Source organism: Megalops cyprinoides, chromosome 14 (assembly GCF_013368585.1).
Source record: "Megalops cyprinoides isolate fMegCyp1 chromosome 14, fMegCyp1.pri, whole genome shotgun sequence".
NCBI lineage: Eukaryota > Metazoa > Chordata > Actinopteri > Elopiformes > Megalopidae > Megalops > Megalops cyprinoides.
This window is the reverse complement of record NC_050596.1, coordinates 15,377,651-15,400,205: the sequence shown is the minus strand read 5'-3', so window position 1 is coordinate 15,400,205 and position 22,555 is coordinate 15,377,651. Positions and strand designations below refer to the sequence as shown.

The 22,555-nt window shown below is 38.9% G+C and overlaps 1 protein-coding gene across 4 annotated transcripts in view; it reads right to left on the bottom strand.

Annotated features, from left to right (window-relative positions):
* mid1 (midline 1) overlaps positions 1-22,555 on the bottom strand; it is a 50,852-nt gene that overhangs the window by 12,729 nt on the left and 15,568 nt on the right. For 3 of the 4 annotated variants that reach the window (XM_036545509.1, XM_036545510.1, XM_036545507.1), the window contains exons 2-3: positions 12,786-13,507; positions 350-445 (exon numbers count right to left, since the gene is read on the bottom strand). In XM_036545509.1, coding sequence (XP_036401402.1) covers positions 350-445; positions 12,786-13,451 — 762 coding nt within the window. In that variant the 5' untranslated portion in view covers positions 13,452-13,507. Of the gene's footprint in view, positions 1-349; positions 446-12,785; positions 13,508-15,910; positions 16,462-22,555 lie in introns of those variants that run through there. The other variant, XM_036545508.1, reaches the window with a different exon arrangement.

The window sequence follows — 22,555 nt, the reverse complement described above, 5'->3', positions numbered from 1 at the left end:
ATGGCACACAATGGTATTTTGTAAATACACACTACTAGTAAAAGAACAGTAGTTGTGCCCAGGATTTACATGATACAAGATTCAAACGAGTGCCCAATCAAAGTTAAACATCACTCATCATTTAGCACTTAACATTTCACTTTTAAACAATAATTTATGAATGGAAGTGACATGATGACATCACATCGCAATGTCATGGACACAACAATCAAACCACATTATAGTATCACTTGGCAAAGCATGACATAGTACACACAGATGTTACACGCAAACACATTCAGCAATAGATTTCACAAGTCTGAGAACAGTCTGGTGCATAAAGATCAATGGACAAAAGCGCTCACTGTACCTCTACTTGTTGGCATGTCTGGATCAGCTTGCCCATGAGAGTTTCCAGTTCATTGTTCCTCTTAATCAGGTTGCTGAGGTTTGAGTCTAACGCTTGCTATAAAAGCAGAGGATAAAAAAAAGAGAACAAAAGAAGTAAGACAAGTAGAGACATTGTTAAATTTTGTATTTTAACACAAATCTATGAACAACCTACCATACTTCAGTTTAAAAAAAGAAAGGAGAAAAATAATGCTAAGAATCCTACAATCTTGTCTGCCAGCTTGAAAAGGGCGAATAGACGCATTTCTTTTTTTCGTCCGATTTGAGTTTTGTGCCGCCTGTCACATTTGGTTTATGATGAGTCACTTGCCTCTTGGCACTCCCCCTCCGCTCCAGAACTCAGCATCCTGGATGCTCAGCTCAGATGCTTAGAGGAGCAGCTCTCAGTGTTTGCCGGGCAGATCAGGTTCAGGAAACTAGACCATGCGTAAATCATCTGCCATCGAATTAAGCATCAGACCCTGAAACGGCTTGTCGACTCACCATCTGAACTGTGTCTATCTGTTCTGCCCAGATACAGTCTAAAAACGGAACAAAACCAGAGCTATGGCTGTATTTTATATTTTGTAATAATACTGTCCAATCAACCACATCAAGCCACAATGTTTTGAGGGGATTAGGTTAAATTGGTTTATGGGAGGCTTTGTAAACAAAGGATATTTTGCTGGAGCAGGGGCGGGCATTCATGGCATCATCATTATACGTCATCATGAACAGATTTAATCTTCTAATGTTAAAGGACTATTTTTGTTACTTTTTCCCAATACTAGCCCTGGGGCCTAACTGTATACGTTGGGCTCCTTCTACTAAAAAGTAGAAGGAGCCCAACGTAGCCCTCCTGTTTGTTCTTAGTGTTTTCCTTTCTCCAAGCTTCATGTTTAGACTTTCACTGAACAATGAATAATTTTCAGCATATTCTCGGTAACTTAAACCAGTAGCTAGTAAACATACTTAACATACACAATGGCGCTGAAGTGTATTTTCTTTTATGTCTAAAATTCCCATAGTCATTTTGCCATAAATAAAGGCCTACAATGGCAGTCTGCATCGTCCATAACTTTGAAAAACACATTTGAACAAGTGCAGCATTTGCTCCTGATTGGAACACAACACATTTCAGTTAACTAATTTCAGCTAAACTAATATTGTTTATGAATGAAAGGAAAACTGCCTAGAAGTGTAACTGAACAGAGGCCCTGTTGTTTTGCTGGTTGGAGGCAGAAGAACCTCTACAGCAATGTCAGTTTGGTATAAGTCATGTTTATGCCAAGCACGGGGTTGGATGGAGGGTAAAAACCTTTTTGAGGCAAGAGGTTTTCACATTGCGGTTGGGTAAGTGGTCTGCGTCAGTGTGGATGAAAATAGCCTAGGTTCTACTCCAGTGCTCTCAGTAAATCTTTTATTTATGTTAAAACAGAGGTGATGAAAGCCATTAGAATGGCGATGTCCAAGGTGCGGTAGCAGGAGATCTGGCAAACATGAGACAGCAAGTAACGTGGGCATGCAGCTTTCTGAATAAAATACTGAATAACAGTAAAGGGTTTAAATTGCCCTGCTACAATTGCTAATAGCATTATAATTAGAATATATTCCCACTATATACATGGAGAAAGGCCTTACGCTGTTTGAACTTAACATGTTTAATAATTCAACTTTTTAACACATTATTATAATGAACTTATGATACCCGTATTTTTATTAATGACAACTTTGCATTTAGAACCAATCATGCCATTTTACATCACAAGCAATGTATGTATCTCGTATTCACTCATGAAAAAACACCCAATGTTATCTATCACAGTATCACAGACCTCAGGCTCAGTACTTCTGATTTTCATTTTACTCACATGCACACTCATTTTCTCAAAGTGTTAAGAATGTAACATACATAATATGCAGAGAGGATTGCATCAAACATTATCAAAATAGTGGTAAAGATCAGCATAAATCTAACTTATATAATTATAAGGATCTTCTCTGAGCAAAAGTCTTAAAAGTGTCCTCCTCAGCACAGTCTGGCATTGTAACTTCATTTTATAGACCTGTCACTTTTTCTCCTCCTTACTGAATAAATGCGGGCCCATGTATGCTGGTCAGACAGATACACCACATTTACCCTAATGTTCCCAGATTAGAACACCAAAATGTACCCAGCATGAAAAGTGAATTACAGAGGCATCTGTTCTTCTGCAAGAGGCAGTGTGAGGCAATGACATAAGTCTTAAGGCAAACCAGGTACTGCCTAAGTTACAGAGTCATAAAAAAAAAAAAACTTTAAAGGCCTATCTTGCCATTCACAGTAAAACTTACATCTTGGTTAAACTGTAAATTATTTTGTTGCAACCAGATAGGCTGTAATGGTAAAACACATTTCTTCTTGGTATTCTAACAATAATAATAAACAACTTTTAACAATGCTGAAGGGTGTTGATTAGCGTTCCAAATGTCCTTGCATCTGTCTTTGCATACTCCTTAGCAGGAGCAGATTTGGGCATTGCTGCTTTTTTTTCCATTCAATTTGTTTGCCATGGAATAACATCACAGTTTATGCTGATGCATTACACTCACACAAAAGATGCCAAGAACACAGTTTCAGTGAGGGTTGCATGAAAATTAGAAGAAAAATGAGACAGTTATACAAATAAATCTAATAAAACATGCTTGAATTATAAGTTATTTGGTCTTAATTTCTTTTTGAACAGAATTGCCCCATATGATGACATACAAGATAACATTACATTATTGGCATTTAGCAGATGATAGGTTACATAGGTTACAATATTTTATTTATTTATTTTTACATGTTACCCATTTATACAGCTGGATATTTATTGAGGCAACTGTGGGTAAAGTAACTTGCCCAAGGGTACCTTTCGGTTACAAGTCCTGCTCCTTACCACTATGATACACTATGATTCTGCCCTTATATGTTCTTAATGTAACACATATTGTGGTAATAATGGAAATGCAATACATTTTCAATATATTAGCGTTATTTACAAGATATAAGCGTCTTTGCTAAGATCCTGAAAAATACACCCATGAGTCTATTTCCTTTCAGAGTTATGCATGGGAACACAAATGTAGGGAGAAATGGCATAAAAAAGGAGCCAAAAACATTTGGGGCCTCTCTGTGGGTAGAGCTTTGAGATCATGACATCCAAAAACAAAGAACTTCTACAAAAGCTCTTTATGTAAAAATGTAGTGGGGCATCTTTCCATTTTTCCCCAAATTCGTTTTCATAGCTGACACTCACATCATCCGTACACTTCTGACAGCATGGGGGAGCTGCCAGCTGGCACATCAAATCACATCAGTGGACAAATACACCACTTCCTTTATGAAAACGTTCATTGTGTCCCAAGTTTCTAAGAGAAATATGCATTCCAACTGGAAAAAAAAATCTGAATATCAGAATGTAATGGCTAAAGTGTAAAGTAAACAGTTAGGTCTATGGGGGGGGGGGTCACATTTATGGTAAATATGGGAAAGAGACAAAACAAAATGAGTAAGGTCTGGCACTAAAATCTCGTAGATATTAGATGTAGATGGTAGATATTAGTAGATAGTAGATGTTATTCATGAGTTAAACTGTAAATGCACAATAACTGCAAATTAATTTAGCAAGCAAGTGGAGTATGAAAATAAAGAAGGGCTTGCATTATCGCATAATAGTAAAAACAATAACAGTGGTGTTAAACGTTATGTATAATCCACCAGCATGGCAAGGCTGCTAATGGTAACTGTCCAAAAACTAACTGCTGAGGAAATAACCATCAAGAATGGGAGAGTCAACTATGAATAGACAATTGGCATTTTCCTGCTGAATAAAACTTACTAAAGTCCCACTGCATCTCCTACAATACTGTGATCTGATTTGTTCTGATTTTACTCTTTTAGAACACTGATCTGTACTGTCTGGAGGTCATGCTGAATGTACTGCATGCTCATATTGTACAATTTAAATACAACATTTCCTGATATCTTTCCTTGTGGCTGATACAGCCATCTTCCTGCTGTAAAAATGGAAAACGTACACACTTACATGGCATTACAACAATACACTTCACACTTATGTGTTTCTACCCTAATCCTGGAATGTTGCTAGTTCAAGAGCCTAGCCAAGGTGTACTGTTGGCTAGCTGTACTCTCTGCCTTTCTGCCTGGCATTCAGCAGAAAGGAGATGAATTGGGATGAGGGCCCTGCTGAGTCTGCTGCTCTATCCAGGAAAGTATACTAAATCAGCCACTCGCAAGTCACACAAGTCAGAATAATCCACCCTGGCTTGAAGCAGCTCATTTACTTTTGGGTATATACTGCACCGTAATGGAGACATCAGTTTCACGGCAACTCCACAGAAATGCAGAGAGCGGCTGTCCAAATGTAGTACAGTACACATTGCTCGTGTAGATTTCCTCCATCCTGGGAAGGTATCTCATATTTATCTTGATCTGATTTAGAGCATCTCTACCTGGCACTTGCAACTTCTGAATTTGCAATGTGAATGAGCATCAACACTGACCATGAGGCATGAACTGTCTTTGATGGTAAATACGATACCATTAATCCCTTGACAAAAAATAACAGGTTTAGCCACTGACCCTCAACTAAATTGTGTAAGGAATATTCGCACATTTCCATTTCAATGACTAATAGGTGATTACTGCATATCAAACTTCAAAGTGCATCAAGCCCTTCAAACGCTTTTAAACTTGTGAGCAGTGTCCCTTTTAAATGTGCCACGCAGGATTTTGAAAATAGCTTCCATAAATGAATGTTTTTTTTTCATTACCGTGGGCAGCTTTGTTTCCATTGCTCCCAATGACTCAGGATGTCACAATGTGTTCTGCACTTTCTGGCATCTCTGCTCTCTCAGACATAAACATTGTGATTATGTTTACCCTTTGAGCTGCCCTCCTCCGACCAATGGCAAACGCACAGATCCGTTCCCGGGCCTGTCAACACAAGCACAAGGGGCGAAGGGCCTTGAGCAAACAATACTGAAATGCGGAGCAGAAATAGAAGGTCCAAAAGGAAGGCCGTCGGACTGACAACCCTCACGCCCAAAGCTATGCAGTTTGTGAGTCAAACCAGACTGGTTCCTCGTGCTACCACTCTGTCCACACTGTTGCAATGCGGGTTATCAGCATTTTACAGCATTTTGTTTGCACCTCCACATCAGGTGACCCAGCCAGAAGGAAGCCCCTATCCAGCTCGCATCTAAGGTGCAATTTCTTAACCATGAGTAAGAAGACACCTTAATGGTAGTAGCGAAAAGGTATTAGCCCTGAACCCCTAATTAAAGGAAAATAAGCAGCTACGATGATTGAAAAGTACAGTAAATGCACAACAGACACAAGAGTCATACATATGAATAATAAAGACATGTTTGCATGATGATAAAATTTACAATGAAACGTTAAAATCAATATATTTTTTGAGGTATGACAAATACGAAGCCTTTTGTTTTTCCTCTGGAAACCTAATCCACAATGATAAATTGACACAGCATCTGTAGCAGTGTAATGTTGTGCAAAAATGGACATATGAATAGGAGGCAGCTTTATCATTTTAAAATGCATCTTTTCTGGAGATTATCCAGTTAACATGCTAACTGGTTTCAACTGCCACTAGGCATACAGTATATAATCCATAGAGTGCCCTGTAAAAAGGGGCATGAATCCCAAAGTGTTAATCCCTGACCTCAATCACAGATAGAATATCAAACACATAATTTGACAGACAAATTGAGTGCAAATCAAATTACTGGAAATAAAAGGAAAATGGCCTGAAAGGCTAGTCTGCATGGCTTAACATTTTTACACATAATTACAATCAGATATAACAGAGGAGGATATCATTCATCCAGTGACAGAAGTGCTATATAACCCCCATAGCCAGTGGCTTCACTATACTCACTGAATCTTCTTAATATCTCTGTGTGACAGTTGCCAGCAGCAGAGTGCATCTATATAATGTGTTAAGCTAATCAGCTATTCATTTTAATGATATCTAAAAGGTTATGGATATTGTGACCTAATAAGCTACTGGTAGTTAGCTAGCCTGTTACCAACCATTATTAATTATTATTATTATTATTATTATTAGCATTAGCATTAACATTATTAGCATTATACATAACAGTTACAGACAAATCCCTTTGGAGCAGAGATAGACAGCATGGCTCCAGCAGAAAAGTGAGCATTGAAAACATGAAATGGGGCACATTAAATGCCATAAATTTTGCATCATATGTGAGTTTATTTTTGCAGTGTGGCCTACATCTACACCATTTTACACTTCAGCGATTTGAAATATTAAAAGAGCAACTTCAAATGTAGAGTGAAGGGCTTAACCTGACTCTTATGTATATCATAAATCAAAATAACTCATCTAGCCCTCTGTTGTCCGATGTTAAACACAGCAGTACTGAGTAAGGCATCATTTATTTGTGGTCATAACATAAAGTCACTCGCACAAGGTGGCTTTTTTATAAACCAAAATAGTCATCTGTAAATCATCTGTTTTCTTGGTGTAATTTTGTTCTATGTCTTTTTAGAGTGCACTCCTGTATATGCGCATGTGTATGTGTACACGTGCGTGTGTATGTGCGTGCATGCGTGCGTGTGCGTGTGTGTGTGCACACTTGTGTATGCGTGTTTGTGTGTTTTTCTTACTCTCCAAGATAACACCGATAAGGTCAGTCCAGAGTGTGTTGGGCCTTGATAAGCAATACCTTTATGTTTATTAAATCAAGTATGCTGTGCATTGTATGTCAAAGTTTATCAAAGTTAAAAATCAACAGTTTTATTTGATAAAACATATTTTCAAACCATATTAAGTATTAATATGATCCACAAATCGATGAAATGACATCTCACTGTGAATGCTTTATTTTTTATCATTTGACTTCTGCCATGTATTTTTGCTCAAGTTATTTATTATTATTTCTAAAATTACAGCATTTTGCATGCCCCATTTCCTCCCTGGCAGTGCACTGAATAATACAATTAAAATCATGAATTCCTGTTAATTAAAATAATTTTATTCAAATTAAAAACACAGAATTACTGAAAAAGTCATTTGTGCGCTTACCCATCTGTGGTTACAAACTCCCCTAACCTTGTGATTAGAATTTTTGTTCAGTCTTCAGATAAAAATGACAGACTTTCGTACAAAAAGTTTACATTCATAATGAGATCCAGATTGGAAATATGGCTGAAAATACAAACAGAAACTATAAGGTTACACTTTCCTCAAAAAAGCTTGTGACTCGCCACTATTGAGCAAAACCTTCTGAATGTGTACAACAGTGAGACTGTCTGCTAAGTCTGCTAAGCCTTAAACCTCAGTATCAAACCCAGAATCGTCTACATATATCTTGTCAGTTACACAGTAATTCAATGCTTTTGTGGTTCCCTCCCTCTTCATTAAGAAGACAGCATAGCTGTACAAAGCATTTCAAGGGTCATTAATTCAATTCCACAGGTGCTTTGAAGTCAAGGGAGGGAGAGAGGTTTATGACCCTTTCTAGTTATTATACCTGAAACAGCTGGTAATGCTGAGCCTGTCCTTCTGGTATGTGTCAGACATGCAGGGGTCATGACCCTTGATGTTAGCATCAACAAAGGCAAATGTACAAGCTTATCTGTGTTATCTGTGTTTTAACTGAGTGATATTAAACAGCCACAATGACTTTAACTCCAGTCCCAGAGGTCATTACAATTTCAATGTCTTTTTTTGTAGGGAGGGTGAGGTCTACTTTATATATCAGCGATAAATAAGCTATATAATATCACTGAGTGGGGTCAAGTTCAGTGATACTTCTAGAATTGCTGATAAGATTAAGTAGCGATCAAGACACGAAAGCAAATTCCCTTCAAGATGGCCAAGCTGTTCCGTAACCAGATTATTTAAATCTTGTTTACATTTCAACCCAAGCAATTTAAATATAAATCAAACCTTGTTTAAACTTTCAAGTTAATTGAAGTTAATTGTACAGTTAATCTCATGTAAATGCAACTGATCTTTTAAGGTACTGTAAACATTGTGTATGTCTAGCCAGATGAAGACCTTGTTTGATGCATTAGAGAAGATGGGACTATTTCTTATACTCTCCTTCAAAAGGAATATGAATTTATTCATTATTCAGTATTTAATGATGTCTGAAATTAGAAAAGTCTTTTCAGTCATCCCTCTCCTTTGATGAATACATAGGCAATTACATGCCAAATTTGGTGGTTATATTTAAATCACATAATGCAGACAGAGGTGTTGATGAATCTAAAAATGTGTCTGGTGACATAGGTGGTCATTAACTAACAAAGTAATATGTAATAATGCAATATGTAACATGTAATAATAATATGTAACTGCTGTGCCTCAGCTTACTTATGCTAATAACAGCTAATCTATATTTAATCGGTGTGATATTTACTTAATGGAAATGCTGCTATACCCTTGAAATACCCTTCTCCACTTTTCAAACCTCCCATAATAAATGGCAGACTATGTCTTTGAACCTGTAGCGGAGCGAGCGGGGGGGCAGAGGGTGCGTCTGCCCTGGGCCCATGGTTCTTCCAGTTACAAAGGGGCCCATCTTGGGGACCAATCTGTCTGACTGAACATGCATTTTTGTTGTTTGGTTGAATATTTTGAATAAATTTTGTCTGTGTGTCTTGATTGTGGCAAAAAATTAAGTCAGACTGGGGGCGTAATGGTTTCGACCCCTAGCTAAGTTTCTATATTTATTTTGAATGAGCAGAGTTACAAAAAACTTTGTTGCCCAGTATCCTTTTGTAAGTGTACAAACAGAAAAATTACGCCCTAAGCAGGAACTTGGCGATCGCCGGCTGTCTTGTTTAGTTTCCCATCGCCGTCACTGCCAACGGAGCCGCGGTATTTAAAAATGGTCTCGCGCAATGAGGTGTGCTGAAATAGCACACCTCATTGTAATCCACATTTCTCTCCGTTCCGCCCTTCCGTCTCCGTAAGTTTCCCCTTGGATCTGTCTTGCATCTCCATACAGCCTATAGGGCCCACTACAGGTCCTTGCCCCCTCTGCAATGAGCCATTGGCTTCGCGCCTGCTTTGAACTCATAAACATATAGCCAGTGAATAAGTGAACATACCGCAAAGGAAGAAAAAAACATCCCGCCAGTCGAGTTGGACGTATTGCACAGGAAGCAAACAAATAAACTCTGGCATTATAGTAGCATATAGTAGCAAAATATGTTTGCTGGCCAAAGAAATTAGATTTGACAAGTGTCAAAGGCTAATACATCCCTGCCTTAAAAACCGTCCTAGTTAAGGGCCCTGAAATCCATAATGGGCTGTGCTCACAAAATGATGATTAGTCGTATTTCTTTAACAAAACAAGTCAATCATCTTCTCATCTAGTCAAAACTGCTTCCACTCACAATCTCTCCTCCCCCAAGTCTCTGAGGTGTGTCCTGTTCATAGTTCCAACCGGCAGGGGCCTGCTTCTGCTGTGTAATGGCGTGTGCAGGTGTGCAAAAAAAAAAAAAACAAAACCAACAAAAATATAGGGACGTGTGAAAGTGTGAGTGAGATGTATAACCCTAACACAAGAAGTCACTGACAAGATCAATTTAAAAATATGATGTTCCTAAGGAAACATACTACATAAAAACTTGCATTTTCATTACACTATATTAAAATGTCTTCTGGGATATGTTGGTTGTTCATGCTTTTCAAATATTAAACTGTGTGTGTGTGTGTGTGTGTGTGTGTGTGAGACACAAGTTAAAGTTGTGTACAGAGCACTGATTTATTGATCATTAACGTATTGATTTGTTTATTTGCGGATATTGCCATGTAGTAATATTTTTTGTTCCTTAGAAGAAATTTTACTTTCTTTAAAGTCCACACACCTTTTTGAAAGCTTTAGCTTACTGTTATTTCATGCAGATAACTGTTCCACCCTTACCCTACCCTCTTTCTTGCCCTTGTCTTGTTAACCCAAGTTCTGTTATCTGGCTACATTATTTTATAGTTTGATACACATAACAGGCCACTGCTGCTATTGGCTGAACCTTACCTTTCAGTGTTGGTGAGTTTTATTGATTTAAGATCACAGTGCTTATTAACACTGAAAGAAATAAATACTATACTGATCAGACCTTAAATGAATTGCTATGTAGTAAAATGAATCCAGGCTGATGCCAGGTCCAACACTGAAGGTGATCTCTAATAATTTAGCCAGATCATTGATGCCAAAACATATACAAATAAAAATCTATAAATATACATAAATTCCAGTGCATAGTTTATTGGTTAATGGTGCTGATACATTTGGGACATCAGAAACCCTCTTTATGACCTCTCATAAAGGGAGCACTTGGAGAAACTGAAATGCGATTACCATATGAAAAGCCATCTCTTACTGTATGTGCAGCTGTGTTTATCCGTTTAATTTCCCATTCAGTAATGGAGTGTTAATTTGTCTCGGAGGATTTGGAGAACCACCACTGAGTCCCATCTGCATGGGGTGTGTTGGCACAACACAATGTGAGAGACGCTGGTTCCCTCTGGACAGGACAACATGCTTGGGTCAAGGGTATAGAATTCAAAGTGGCCTTTCTTTATGGCCTCCTCAATAGCTTTAAATGTTGTGGTTTACTAATCAGGGCCAACATGGGAAAAGCAATTAATCTCATTTAACCTGAAGCTTAAAATGCAGTTTATATTATCACTAAGGGTCAGTAAAATAGTACATTTTAGCAAATCCTACCCCTGGAGTTATAATTGCATTCCACCATGAAAACCCAGCTGTCCAGTTTTAATACGTTTCATACAAATGCATATTTGGCAATGGCACTCTCTGTTACTGAGGCTTTTTACACTGCTTTATTAATTTACATAACAGACATCTCATCCAGAGCCACTTATTGTACACAGCTTACATCTTGACATTTCCATTTTATAGCGGGATGTTTACTGAAGCAATCTAACTGTAGTGCCGTGCTCAGGGGTGCAACAGTATAGCCACATTACAGACTGAAACATGCAATTTTCTGGACATGAGTTCATTTCTCTAACTATTAAGCCGTATTGCTTCAAATCAAAGACAGTGGTAATAACCGGAATAAATCATTTTTATTTAAAAATTTAATGCTGTGCAGTTACAGCGACTAGCACAACCGCTAATAGCTCACTAATTTTTGATGTTGATGGCGCAATTCGTTCAATTTACTTCAGCAGTCAACACAACTTTAAAGAGTCAATTTTGCCGAAGTAATGCATGCCCGCCTTTTATTTAAACTTTTCAAAAACAAGCAGAGCAATTGCAAAATCAGAAAGATTTTGGTCCCTGTAAGCTTGATGTTTCACTCGTGCAGCACTCGCTTAATATGTGCAAAGGACTAGCATAGTTGTGGGATTCTTATCTTCTGGTTCATCACCCTGATGACCCCATGGCACACAGGTCTCTGCTGTGCTCATTCACTCTGTCGTGAATGCACAACATGTCCATCACCAGCCTAATAATACAGTAAAATCTGATTTGCAGAAAGACCCGATTACCCTGGGTTAAATTATTGATTACATTACAGAGTAGATATACAATACAGAGCGTGCACTCAAGATCAAATATTAAATGCACTAATTAAACAGTGCTTTTAATTAAAGTCTAGTTTATTATAGCATAAATTATAACAGTAACATTTTTAAACCACGTGGCCATGGAAATTGCATGTTTAATTTGGCCATAAAGGTGTTATCCTGGACATTTTGATTCTCATTTTACATGTCAACACAAAATTACATTTTACAAAAATTACACACCGCCAATGTGACTCCAGAAAGTAGACATGCTATTTAATTAATATAATAGATTTAAGATGCATTATCTCCTTTCACAATATATAATTGATTAATTGATCTTATTTCATTAAGCAGAATTTCTATAGTAATCATATGAGTGTACATTTTTTCACAGTATAATAAGAAAGTAGAAAGAGACTGTGCCTCTCCAATGGAAGACGTAAGGATTTCTTCCAGACAGCAGGAATTGAGCAGAACTGATCTGGACATCAGCTGATCTAAGCCACCATTAAACATTAAGGTTAGGAGTTTTTTTAATATATATGTATTCAGAATATTCAGAATTACTAACAAAGACAAATGATGAATCTTCAAAATAACGGAAAAAGGTGTTTCCCTGCCTGTAATGCAGTCTTTTCACTAATATGATCCCCCGACTGATTTTGCTTTAAAGAAAATTAGCATTAGCATGACTTCACCAGCTTTATGATTTGTTTTATTAGAAAGCATCATTTTGCGGACTTCATCCTCCATCAGAAAAATCTGTGATCGCTTTCCAGCAGCATCCACTCCTCAGCCCACCACGGAGGCCCCCGCATCTCTTACCTTCAGCTTCTCGAAGCGGTCGCTGAGGGACGCCACTTGGTGGTCGCGGTGCCGCCCCACCAGCTTGCAGAGGGAGCAGATGAGCTGCTCGTCCGTCACGCAGTACATGTTCACCTTCTCGTCCTCGTGCTCCAGGCACATGAGCCCGCGCAGGTGCGAGTCCGGGAGTGGCTCGATGAGCCGGTGCCCGGTGAAGGGCTTCTTGTTGGGGTGCGTGGCCCGCAGGCACTCCTCGCAGTAGGACACCTCGCAGGTCACGCAGGTCTTCACGGCCTCCTGCGGCGGGTCCTGCTCGCAGAACTGGCACTGCACCCTCTCGCTGGGCGAGCTCATGGCCGTGCCGTCGAACAGCGGGCGCTCGCGCCGGGTCTCGCTGGGGGAGTTGGGCCCGCTCACCGAGGCCTTCTGGTAGCGGTCGATGATGTTCTGGAGAGTGACGTTGCGCTTCAGTCCCTCTAGGCCCCTCTGGTTGAGGGTGATGACATAACGACAGGTCGGGCACTGGAAGGCGCTGATGGACTCGACGGGCTCGTTGGAGGCGCAGTGGGACACCAGGATGCGGTGGGCGCAGCTGAAACACAGGCTGTGAGCACAGGGCAGCAGTAGAGGATCCTCAAAGAGCTCCAGACAGATAGGGCAGGTCAGCTCCGACTCCAGTGTTTCCATCTTCAGGCCAAACAAAACGGTGTCGTCAGCGAAATCCAGGGAAGCTGGTCAGCTATCTGGAAGGAGAACACAGAATTTGATTGGTTGAAAGAGGCTGGAAGCCTTTTTTTTTTTTGTGGGGGGGGGGGGGGGGGGGCCGTTTGCTTTCCCAGAATGGAATTTAATTAATGAACCTGCTACATCGAAATGATGAATATAAACAAAGAAGTTCTCGAAATAAAGAAAGCAAGAGTTGAAGGATTCAGTGAAGTAATTTTTGCAGCATTATAACTGTAATAATTTGATTCATCTACAGTAGCACATGAAGTAGTACAGAGACGTCCACTGGTTTTCATACAAATCCTGACGAGTGTTTCTGATACACAGACAGATAGACAGATAGATAGATAGATAGATAGATAGATAGGTCCATTTAATACATAGAATTGTATTAAATTTCATTTCAAAAAGTAAGCAAAGAATATGCAATTCAGCCACGCTCAATTCAGAATTCAACTGAACACCAGTGCATAAATAGAAGTAGACTTTCCCCTTGACAAAAAACATATTTACGTGTATTTTAGGCAACTTAACTTTGGATGTAGTTATAAAGTTACACACATCTTATTGCAGAGCTCCAACAAACCACTTAAAAAGATTAACCACACATCTTCTCTAGCTAAACCCCAAGAATGCATTTTTGGCTTGGAGGAAATATGAATGCGGAACACAAAAATGCAAACGTTACCATCTTTTCTTATGTAAATATAACCGAAAATGATCTGCCATGACTCGCCCTGTCGACTCCCACGCTTGAGGCTGGCGAGCGGCGTGGCCAGACAGTGCAGTGAGGCAGAAGCTGCCACCATTTCTCCATACGACTGGGGCCGGACAGAACACCGCGCAACTACAGTGATCCTTTGTTCCGGACAAGTCCTAACACCCCAGCTGCACCTCTCCTCCACTGTACCCGCCTTGTCTGACTGTGTGAACCCAGATGTCTCGCTGGCTCATGCATACCTCTGCTCATTAGGAGTGAAAAAAGGCAAAAGCTCATTATCAAGCCAGAGAGACGTGGTGGGCTTTGAAGACGTGAAGATACAGCAATTACCCCTGATACAGGCCCATTGGTTATTCTCCCGATCTATTCAAAATCACAGTGCCATTCTGGGGCTTAGAGGCCACATAATGATTGCACTATATTAGCACTCTAAGTTTGGGTTCCTCTGATGTATTACAGGGACTGAAGATATCAAACAGGTGTCAGTATGTTTGTGTACCAAGCAGGGAATAGAGGACAATCAAGTCTTCTCTTTTGGACAGAAAAAAGAAGTGCTAGACATTTACACATAATTACACAGAATTGCTACTGACATAAAAGTAACCAAGACCGATACATAACATCATCTGGTAATTAAAATGAACTGTGTATCAAGTAAAATAGATTCTATTATATTGCCATTTGTTTTTCAAAATACTAAACCAGCACAAGAGAATACCCCTGCAGTGGCTGCAGAAATCACCGTAATATGACTTCTACTGCAATGAAGGAAATAAATAATTATAAATTTATAGATATTTTTTAGATAATTATTTATCTAAAGAACATTTACTTGTTGAAATTTCAGACGAGTCATTTAGTAAATGCTACATTAGTTCTGGGATAAGGGGAATCTGTTAGTAAAACTTTTTTCTCACCCAAAAACAGTGTTTAAACTTCTCAATGATGCATGTTAAAAACACTGTAATCCCCCGTCTCCTTTATGTGAAATTTTAATGCTGTATCATATTTTGACCACTTGTGTTATGAGAGCATTTTAGGATACTGTAGATCCACACTCTCCCACTGACCTAGTTCCTCACAAACTGGCAACCTTCCATGTACTCACACACACACAAAAAAGAGAAAAATGTAGCATTACATGACAAGAAAGAAACTAGAGTAAAATAATTATAGGAAGAAGTCAGCTTTGAGGAATAAATGATACTCGTAGCTTTAGACACTAAAGGTTTAGACAGTACAGGTTTGCCTGTTGTGTTAGATTCAGTTTTTTCTTCCTTTAAATCAATAATTACTGAAACATTTATTAAAAGATTAAGAAAAAAGGTTCCTTTCCAGTCTATGCATAGTTTCTTGCTGACTTTTTTTCATATCCTCAATTTTAAGCGTAAATCACTTCTAGTCAGGTTTGGAAAACCCCTAAACGTGGATAAAACAGCTGCTCCAAATGAACATGATGTTGAACTTCAAACATATCCTAAATATGGAAGGCCCCCTCATAAACAGTCAGCAATAATACCAATAACAGCACTTAGAAATAACTTCTATACTTTCCTGTAAGATCATGCCTTCAATGACAAAAACGGTTAAACAAAGCATGTAAAAGTAGACCCTGGCAGCGAGCCAACTCAAAGCACTGAACATTATCTGCTCATTGAGCCAGACGGAAAGCTTTACCATTCACATGTATTTTACATACCGATGGATTTCGCCCCGGTCTGTATCGCAGAGACATCTCTGTTGTGCAGGAACTGCCAACCCAAATCACAAATGCATATTTAAGGAGTATAGGGGAAAAAAAAACCACTGTGCTAGGTCAGAGGAGCCAGATGGCAATCCTTCGTAGCCCTGTAATCCTAGATGTGGGCTGTCACTGGCCAGGAGACGTTCCGATGCGGTAGCAAGCACAACAGGAAAAAGCTGACCGACAATTTCTGGGAAGCCGGCTCCACCTAAACCGCCTCCGCCAGCGCCGCGAGTGAAGGAGACACTCCTGCTCGGACAGGAACGGAGCACTCGCACTCTACAGCCCGGCTGTTCCCCCGACCTCACGAGCGGGGCGCCTGTGTCCTCTCTCTCCCCTTCCTATTCAGCTGTAATCGAGTGAAAAAAAAAAAAAAAAAACATCGAGGATCGGTTTCCCCCCCTCCAACTAACCCCCAGTGTCTCTGCCTGCACAATGCTGTCCTGTTTGGAGAACTTTGCTAGGGGTTTGTCGCCGGGAAGGAAACAACAAAAGCCTGACGTTGCACTCCGAACAGGAGCCCAGCTGGCAGTGTGATTCATCAGGAAGGGAGCGCTGGGATCTCTGATGCCCCGGCTTCTGAACAAGGGGCTGACCTGGAACTGGCAGATTACATCACAATCTGTCGTCTCCCTCCACGACCAGTCGACAGCTGTGTTAGTTAGTGGTTTGTGTGTGTCTGTGAGTGATCAATCAAAAATTCTACCCGCAGTTCAAGGGTGTCATGATTTTCCACATCTACACTGTAGTTCCATCTATTGACTACACTCAGCAACTCATAAACTCAGCAGACCTAGTATCGACTGCTGTATGATGTTCTGTTGTTTATATGTTTGGTGCTCATTCAGTTTTCTAGTGTTCTCAAACTCCATGAATCAGAATCAATTACATGTTATTAAAATGTTATTTGATGCATATGTTTGTATTATAACTACAAGATTGTTATACATATATACTTGCTGGGTAGGTCTTACCCTATAGCGCTCTGAGATCCTGACAGGGAATAATCATTCTCAATAATCAGATATGGGTCAAAGGGCTATTTCAGTACACTGCCACATATTCCCCAGACGTTCCGACTTTTAGTCATTTAAAAAATCGCAGTTCTAGTGTTAAGGTATAAATCTTCTAAAAGTTCCTAAAAGTATTGGAACAAATTCCACTGATTTTGTAAGGTCTTGACACAGAAAACTTTGATTTACATGAAATGAATGTGGGCCTCCTTTCTGAGCAGATGTAAAATGTCAGTTGTCTGGTTTTTGCCTTGACCCTTCTCTAAAATCAAAAACCTCACAAAAACAAGCAGGTGGTGACCTTTGTGGATCAGTCCGTATTTATTTTGTCGCACGTACATTCCTCCCTGGTCTCATCCTAGGGATTACATAGGTGAGGAGGTGCATGTGACTTTAGTGTGCCTGATTTTCAGATTCATGTCACCACAGATTAGATTCTCAAATTATTTAAACCTCTGTAGTTTGACACCCCTCGGATAACAGCAGATTAATTTTTAAAGCAGAAGATCTGTGTAGAAGATCTTTAAGTAAACACCAGACCACAGATGAAGCTATGGGGCCTAAGAACTGGCGTGAATAAAGTGTAAATCGCCCCTTCTAAGGCTGCCAGTTAGGCAGAAATATGGTGTGTACATCACAGAAAAGTGACATGGGGGTGTTGTTGATGTCTTTTTCCAAGCACACACATGACAGCTGCACTTTTATCCACATTCCCTAACACTTCATTTCGAATTCTCTTTTGTTTCCTTAAATACATGCTTCTACAGCATATCCCATTTATTTATTAAGTATTTTAAGGAAAAAATGTGGCAATGGTCACAATAATTAAGTAATAATTAATAATGTGAATAATTAAAATGTGTTAAAAATAAATTTGTAAATATTCTTAAAACCAACTCTAAAATGTGCAACAATAAATTGGTGTTAGGAATGCTCTGACAACAACGTTCAAACAAGAAATATTGTCTTTCTGATTATCTTTCTGTTGCTGTGTGTATTCAATAACCAAAGTTAATTTTTTTTATAAGCTTGTCATTGTCCTTGATTTATCTTTGTCTGATCAAACAATATCACTACCGAATGTTGTTAGCTGTATATTTCTAATATATTCTGAAAGGTTTCATGCATACAGTTCCTGTTTTTGATTTTCTGAGGATACGAACAGGACACGGCTGCCGTGATGTGTAATACTGTATCAAATATAGCAGATGTTGTTCTACACTTTGTAGCTTGTCCTCAAATATTTATGTAGAGATCACACACAAATTCCATAACAAATGCTTAAAACCGCAAAAGATAAAACTACTGTACATAAAGTTCCTGTGCAACAGTCTCACATTTAGACTTGAAGTTGTCTGAGGTTTGTTGCTACTATTCTAAAAAGAAAACACATGAATGACCAAAGACATAAACAATCAAGTGTCCAGGCTGGTATACAGTCTGGCAGTAGCTATCAATGAAAAAAAATTGTCAGTTGTTCCCTTTAAAACAATGGTCGCCTGAGCTCCGAGGCCGAACTGAAGCTGGCCTTGTACCCCAAATCAATTAAACACCACATTTTCCCTGCCTGTGAAAGAAACAGGCCAGTTAGTTTGACACAAGTTGAAATCTCCAATGGAGCATGAGAAAATGGGTTGTACAGAACATCTACTGATGCTGAATTAGTAGCTAGCCTGTTGGTGTGATCAATCTGCTCCCTTGGGGCAGTATGATGCCTATGTGTTTGAAACTGGTTAAACATACAGCCTTCATCAATTCCCTTCAATGTCAATGGCAATGCGAATGCCTCATTTTCCTGTTTATACTCAAAGCCACAAAAAACTCATTTGAAGAGACCACTGGCCTTTCAATCTGCAGGGAACTAACCTTCATGCTAAATTTGGTGCATCTTCTTCTTAATAAATAATAATAATAATAATAATAATAATAGCCCCTAAATAAACTTCATCGTACATCATATATATATATATATATATATATATATTTTTTTTTTTTTTTTCCCCATGAATGCCTCTCATTGTCCTTTTTTCTAAATGTCAGAAATTGCAGAGCAGAATAAATTTTTAATCAAATCAAAGGTGGGAAGGCAGCAGCATTTTTCTCTATCTCACCATATGCAACGCTTAACCTGTTCAATTATTCAGCAGTCTCTCTCTAAAAACGGTGTGGAAAATGCCTGAGCCTCTAGGGTGAATAAAAATAAAAAAAGGCTGAGACAATGTTAACACTTACTCTGAAATGTTCAGTGACCCATACATCAGAGAGGTGTCTGAGCCCAGCTAAGACATGCCATGAGATTGGAAACGTGTGGGGAGTCAGAGAGCCCCTCACATTGACAGCATTAATGCCACATTACAATCTAACACGGCCGTTCTGCAAGACAACTAGCAGGGCAAGGTTATCACATACATAATTCTTCTAATGCAAAGTTAAATAATAAAGAAAGTGTGAACCAGAATTTCCTCCAGAAATAATTCAGTTCAAATATAGTGGGGCAGGGAAGTTAAATGTTTATGTGCTGGTTTATATAATACGTGTTTTTGCACCATAAGGGAGTAGTGGAAAAATGCAGAAATGCTCATGAAAATGCTTTTCAACAGAGTGGAGGGTAAATTGCCCACCCAGTGCCTTGACATAACCAATGCTGGCATCATTTAGAGCGGTGAGCTGAAAGTAGGTCAAACGCATTGACCTATCTAACATAATCAGTGCACGCGTATGGAGTTTAATTCTCAAAAGAATGAAGAGTGCGGAAAAACAAGGCTCGGCCAATGACAACTGTTATTCTTTCTGTACATATACTTATTCAAATGACAACAATGGCGATAATCCACATGAATTTACTGTGCAAAAAAAAGAAAAAAGAAAAAAAACAGCAATACTAGCCATCTGATGGCTTAACAGATTCAGAATACGATATTAAAACGGGTGAAGATAGGAGCCTGTAGGAGGCTTATGGAATCTAAACAGTTTTTAGAGGAGATGAGTCTCTTCAGTGTCTTTTTTGTTGACTCTTTAATCTGACATTGCCGAGAGTGTCCATCTAAAACACAGAAACAATTGGGAGAAGCAGCCCTGGTGTGGTGCCCATTACTCAGAATGAGGGGATATTGCAGTAACAATGTTATGGCCACTAGAGGCACTGCAGGGCAAACAGTTTAGCAGAAGTCACAGCCAATATGAAGCATGTCTGTTGAGGTTTTGTTTTCCATGTCAAGTACACATCATTACAAGAATCATGAGAATCTTCTTTGTTATGCATACTCCAACACTGTATAGCTACCAAAATGTGCAAAATTTCACAAGATACACAATCTACTGTAGTCTATAAAGATACATACTCATTCTCTGATACTGATACTGTACATAAGAATGGCCTCTCATGTTGAAATGATTAACAGTGAATTTCAGTTTTAAGAATTCTTCTTAGACAAAAACAGACAGTGCTAAATAACAATATTTAACATTACATGGATACTGCATCATGTGTGATTTTCTGGTTTTATTTCCCAGTCTGTTTTGGCTGTACCATTTTTTAAAACCTCTGGTCCTCAAATGACCTCATTATTTTTCCACTTAAAAAGAAGAGTGTGAATTGCTGACTCTGGACTGGATTCATTGTCATGACAGTATAATTTATTCCCAATTTATTTTCATTAGACTGTATTTTTGTTACATTTGTTTTCCAATATTGAAAATAAAATCTCTCACTGGACTTGCGCCATTTCTCTGAACACTGACTTATGAGGATTGTCAAGATCTAAGGGGCAGTCTATTATCAGTATCTAATAACAAAAGACATCCATATCTATAACACAAAATGTGTTTGGACATCTTCTGTTGTCTAAGGAATAGATGCCTGTTTATATAAAATCCTGTCTACCAGCATGTCTGTGACCAATCCAAAGTCTTTCATCTTCAGATTGGCACAACACAGACTGATTAAGCCTGCTTGCTTTGCCTAATGTGATGTGCAGTTTATCTGAAACTCTGGCAGGTAGCATACAACGGCCTGAGCCCTAATCTTCTAAATCTATACAAGGACATTTCACAGTGATTTTCAGCATGAACAAAATCTGAACATATATTTAAAAATAAAAGAACATATATATTACAATTCCTAGGTCAACCACATAGAAAAACATCCACATCAGATGACATGCCAAACAGTGTTTCTCCTTTTTTGAGTGTATGTGCGAGACAGACGCAACTAGATAGATCTTTCATGTAATTAGGTTGTATTCCCTGTACATTTAGATTATTTTACATAGTTGCAAATAAACTCACTCAGTTAAATTAAGTAGCCACCATTTTGAACCAGCATTTTTATATCCCTTTGCGCAGACAGCAGGCCTGTGATCAGGAACTGTATCATTTTCGACTCCTCGACACCAGTCATGTTTCCTCTATAGGGTACTCTCCCAAAGTTCAGTCTGCTCAACAAAACAAAACAGCTGTAACAAAAAAAAATCTAGATTTTTGATTGACAGTTGATTTCAAGCTGAATGCTTCTCCACTGAGATTGTCAAAATAAGCACACCGACCAGCCGACCAGCTGAACCCTTTACTTTTGGACAGCACCCTACAGAGAATGTATGAATTCATTGGGGAATCAAATCTGATGCAACATTAGGAGCATCCGATGAAACCATTTCCCCTTGTAGGTCACTGGAGAGCTGCAATGCAGACAGATTTGGGAGCCCCAGATCTGATCCTTTATGATTGCAGGTAGATACTATCTGTGACCTTACCATTATCATTTTTTGTGAGGTTAGTTTGATATCCAGCAATTAGTTGTGACAAGAAGGTGACAATGTAGACAGCCATAGCTAGCTAGCTCGCCATGTCTCAGAGCAAATGTTTATTCACCAAACCTTTGAAGATTTGACAACTAAATTAACATTCTCTGTATTAACCTTAGAAAATATTGAAAAAAGATGCTAATTAACTAACAATTCAATACTTTAGGCAAGGTATGGAGGCTAAGTAGCTAGGCAAACTAACATTAGCGAGTTGGCTAAATGCTGTAGGTCTATCTGGATAGCTAGAGTAGTATCCTTGCATCTTTGAAGTGACACTTGCAAAGTAGAATGAGAACTAAAGTAAGCTAGTAAAATACTTTATAAAATACTGGTGTGCTGGTATTATACTGTAGTTTATATTATAGCTATCCACCATGTGCTGAAAATCAAATTGGGGCTTTTCATTGCTTAACCAGCTAACCATACCAAGATCATTATATAAGAATATTATCAAGTAAGTAACACCATGAAAAGTAGTCAGTGGATTTACAGTGGATGGAGGCAGGTAGGCAGGGATCTTACAGTACTGCTAAAAATTTTAAAGACTTTCACTCTTGGCTAAGAGCATACTCTGAGAGATGCAATACATGGAATCTAATACAGAATAAACCATGTGCTCCATTCTCTTAATGGCATACTGTATATGAAATCAGAGCATAGTTATGGTCTTTTATTTGGCAAGCATTTGATAGTATGTCTATTCTGCTGGGTAGAAGCACTCAAACGAGTGCAGTAGAACAGAATGTGTTAGTCCATGAGACACCCACCCTTACTCTCCCCTGCAG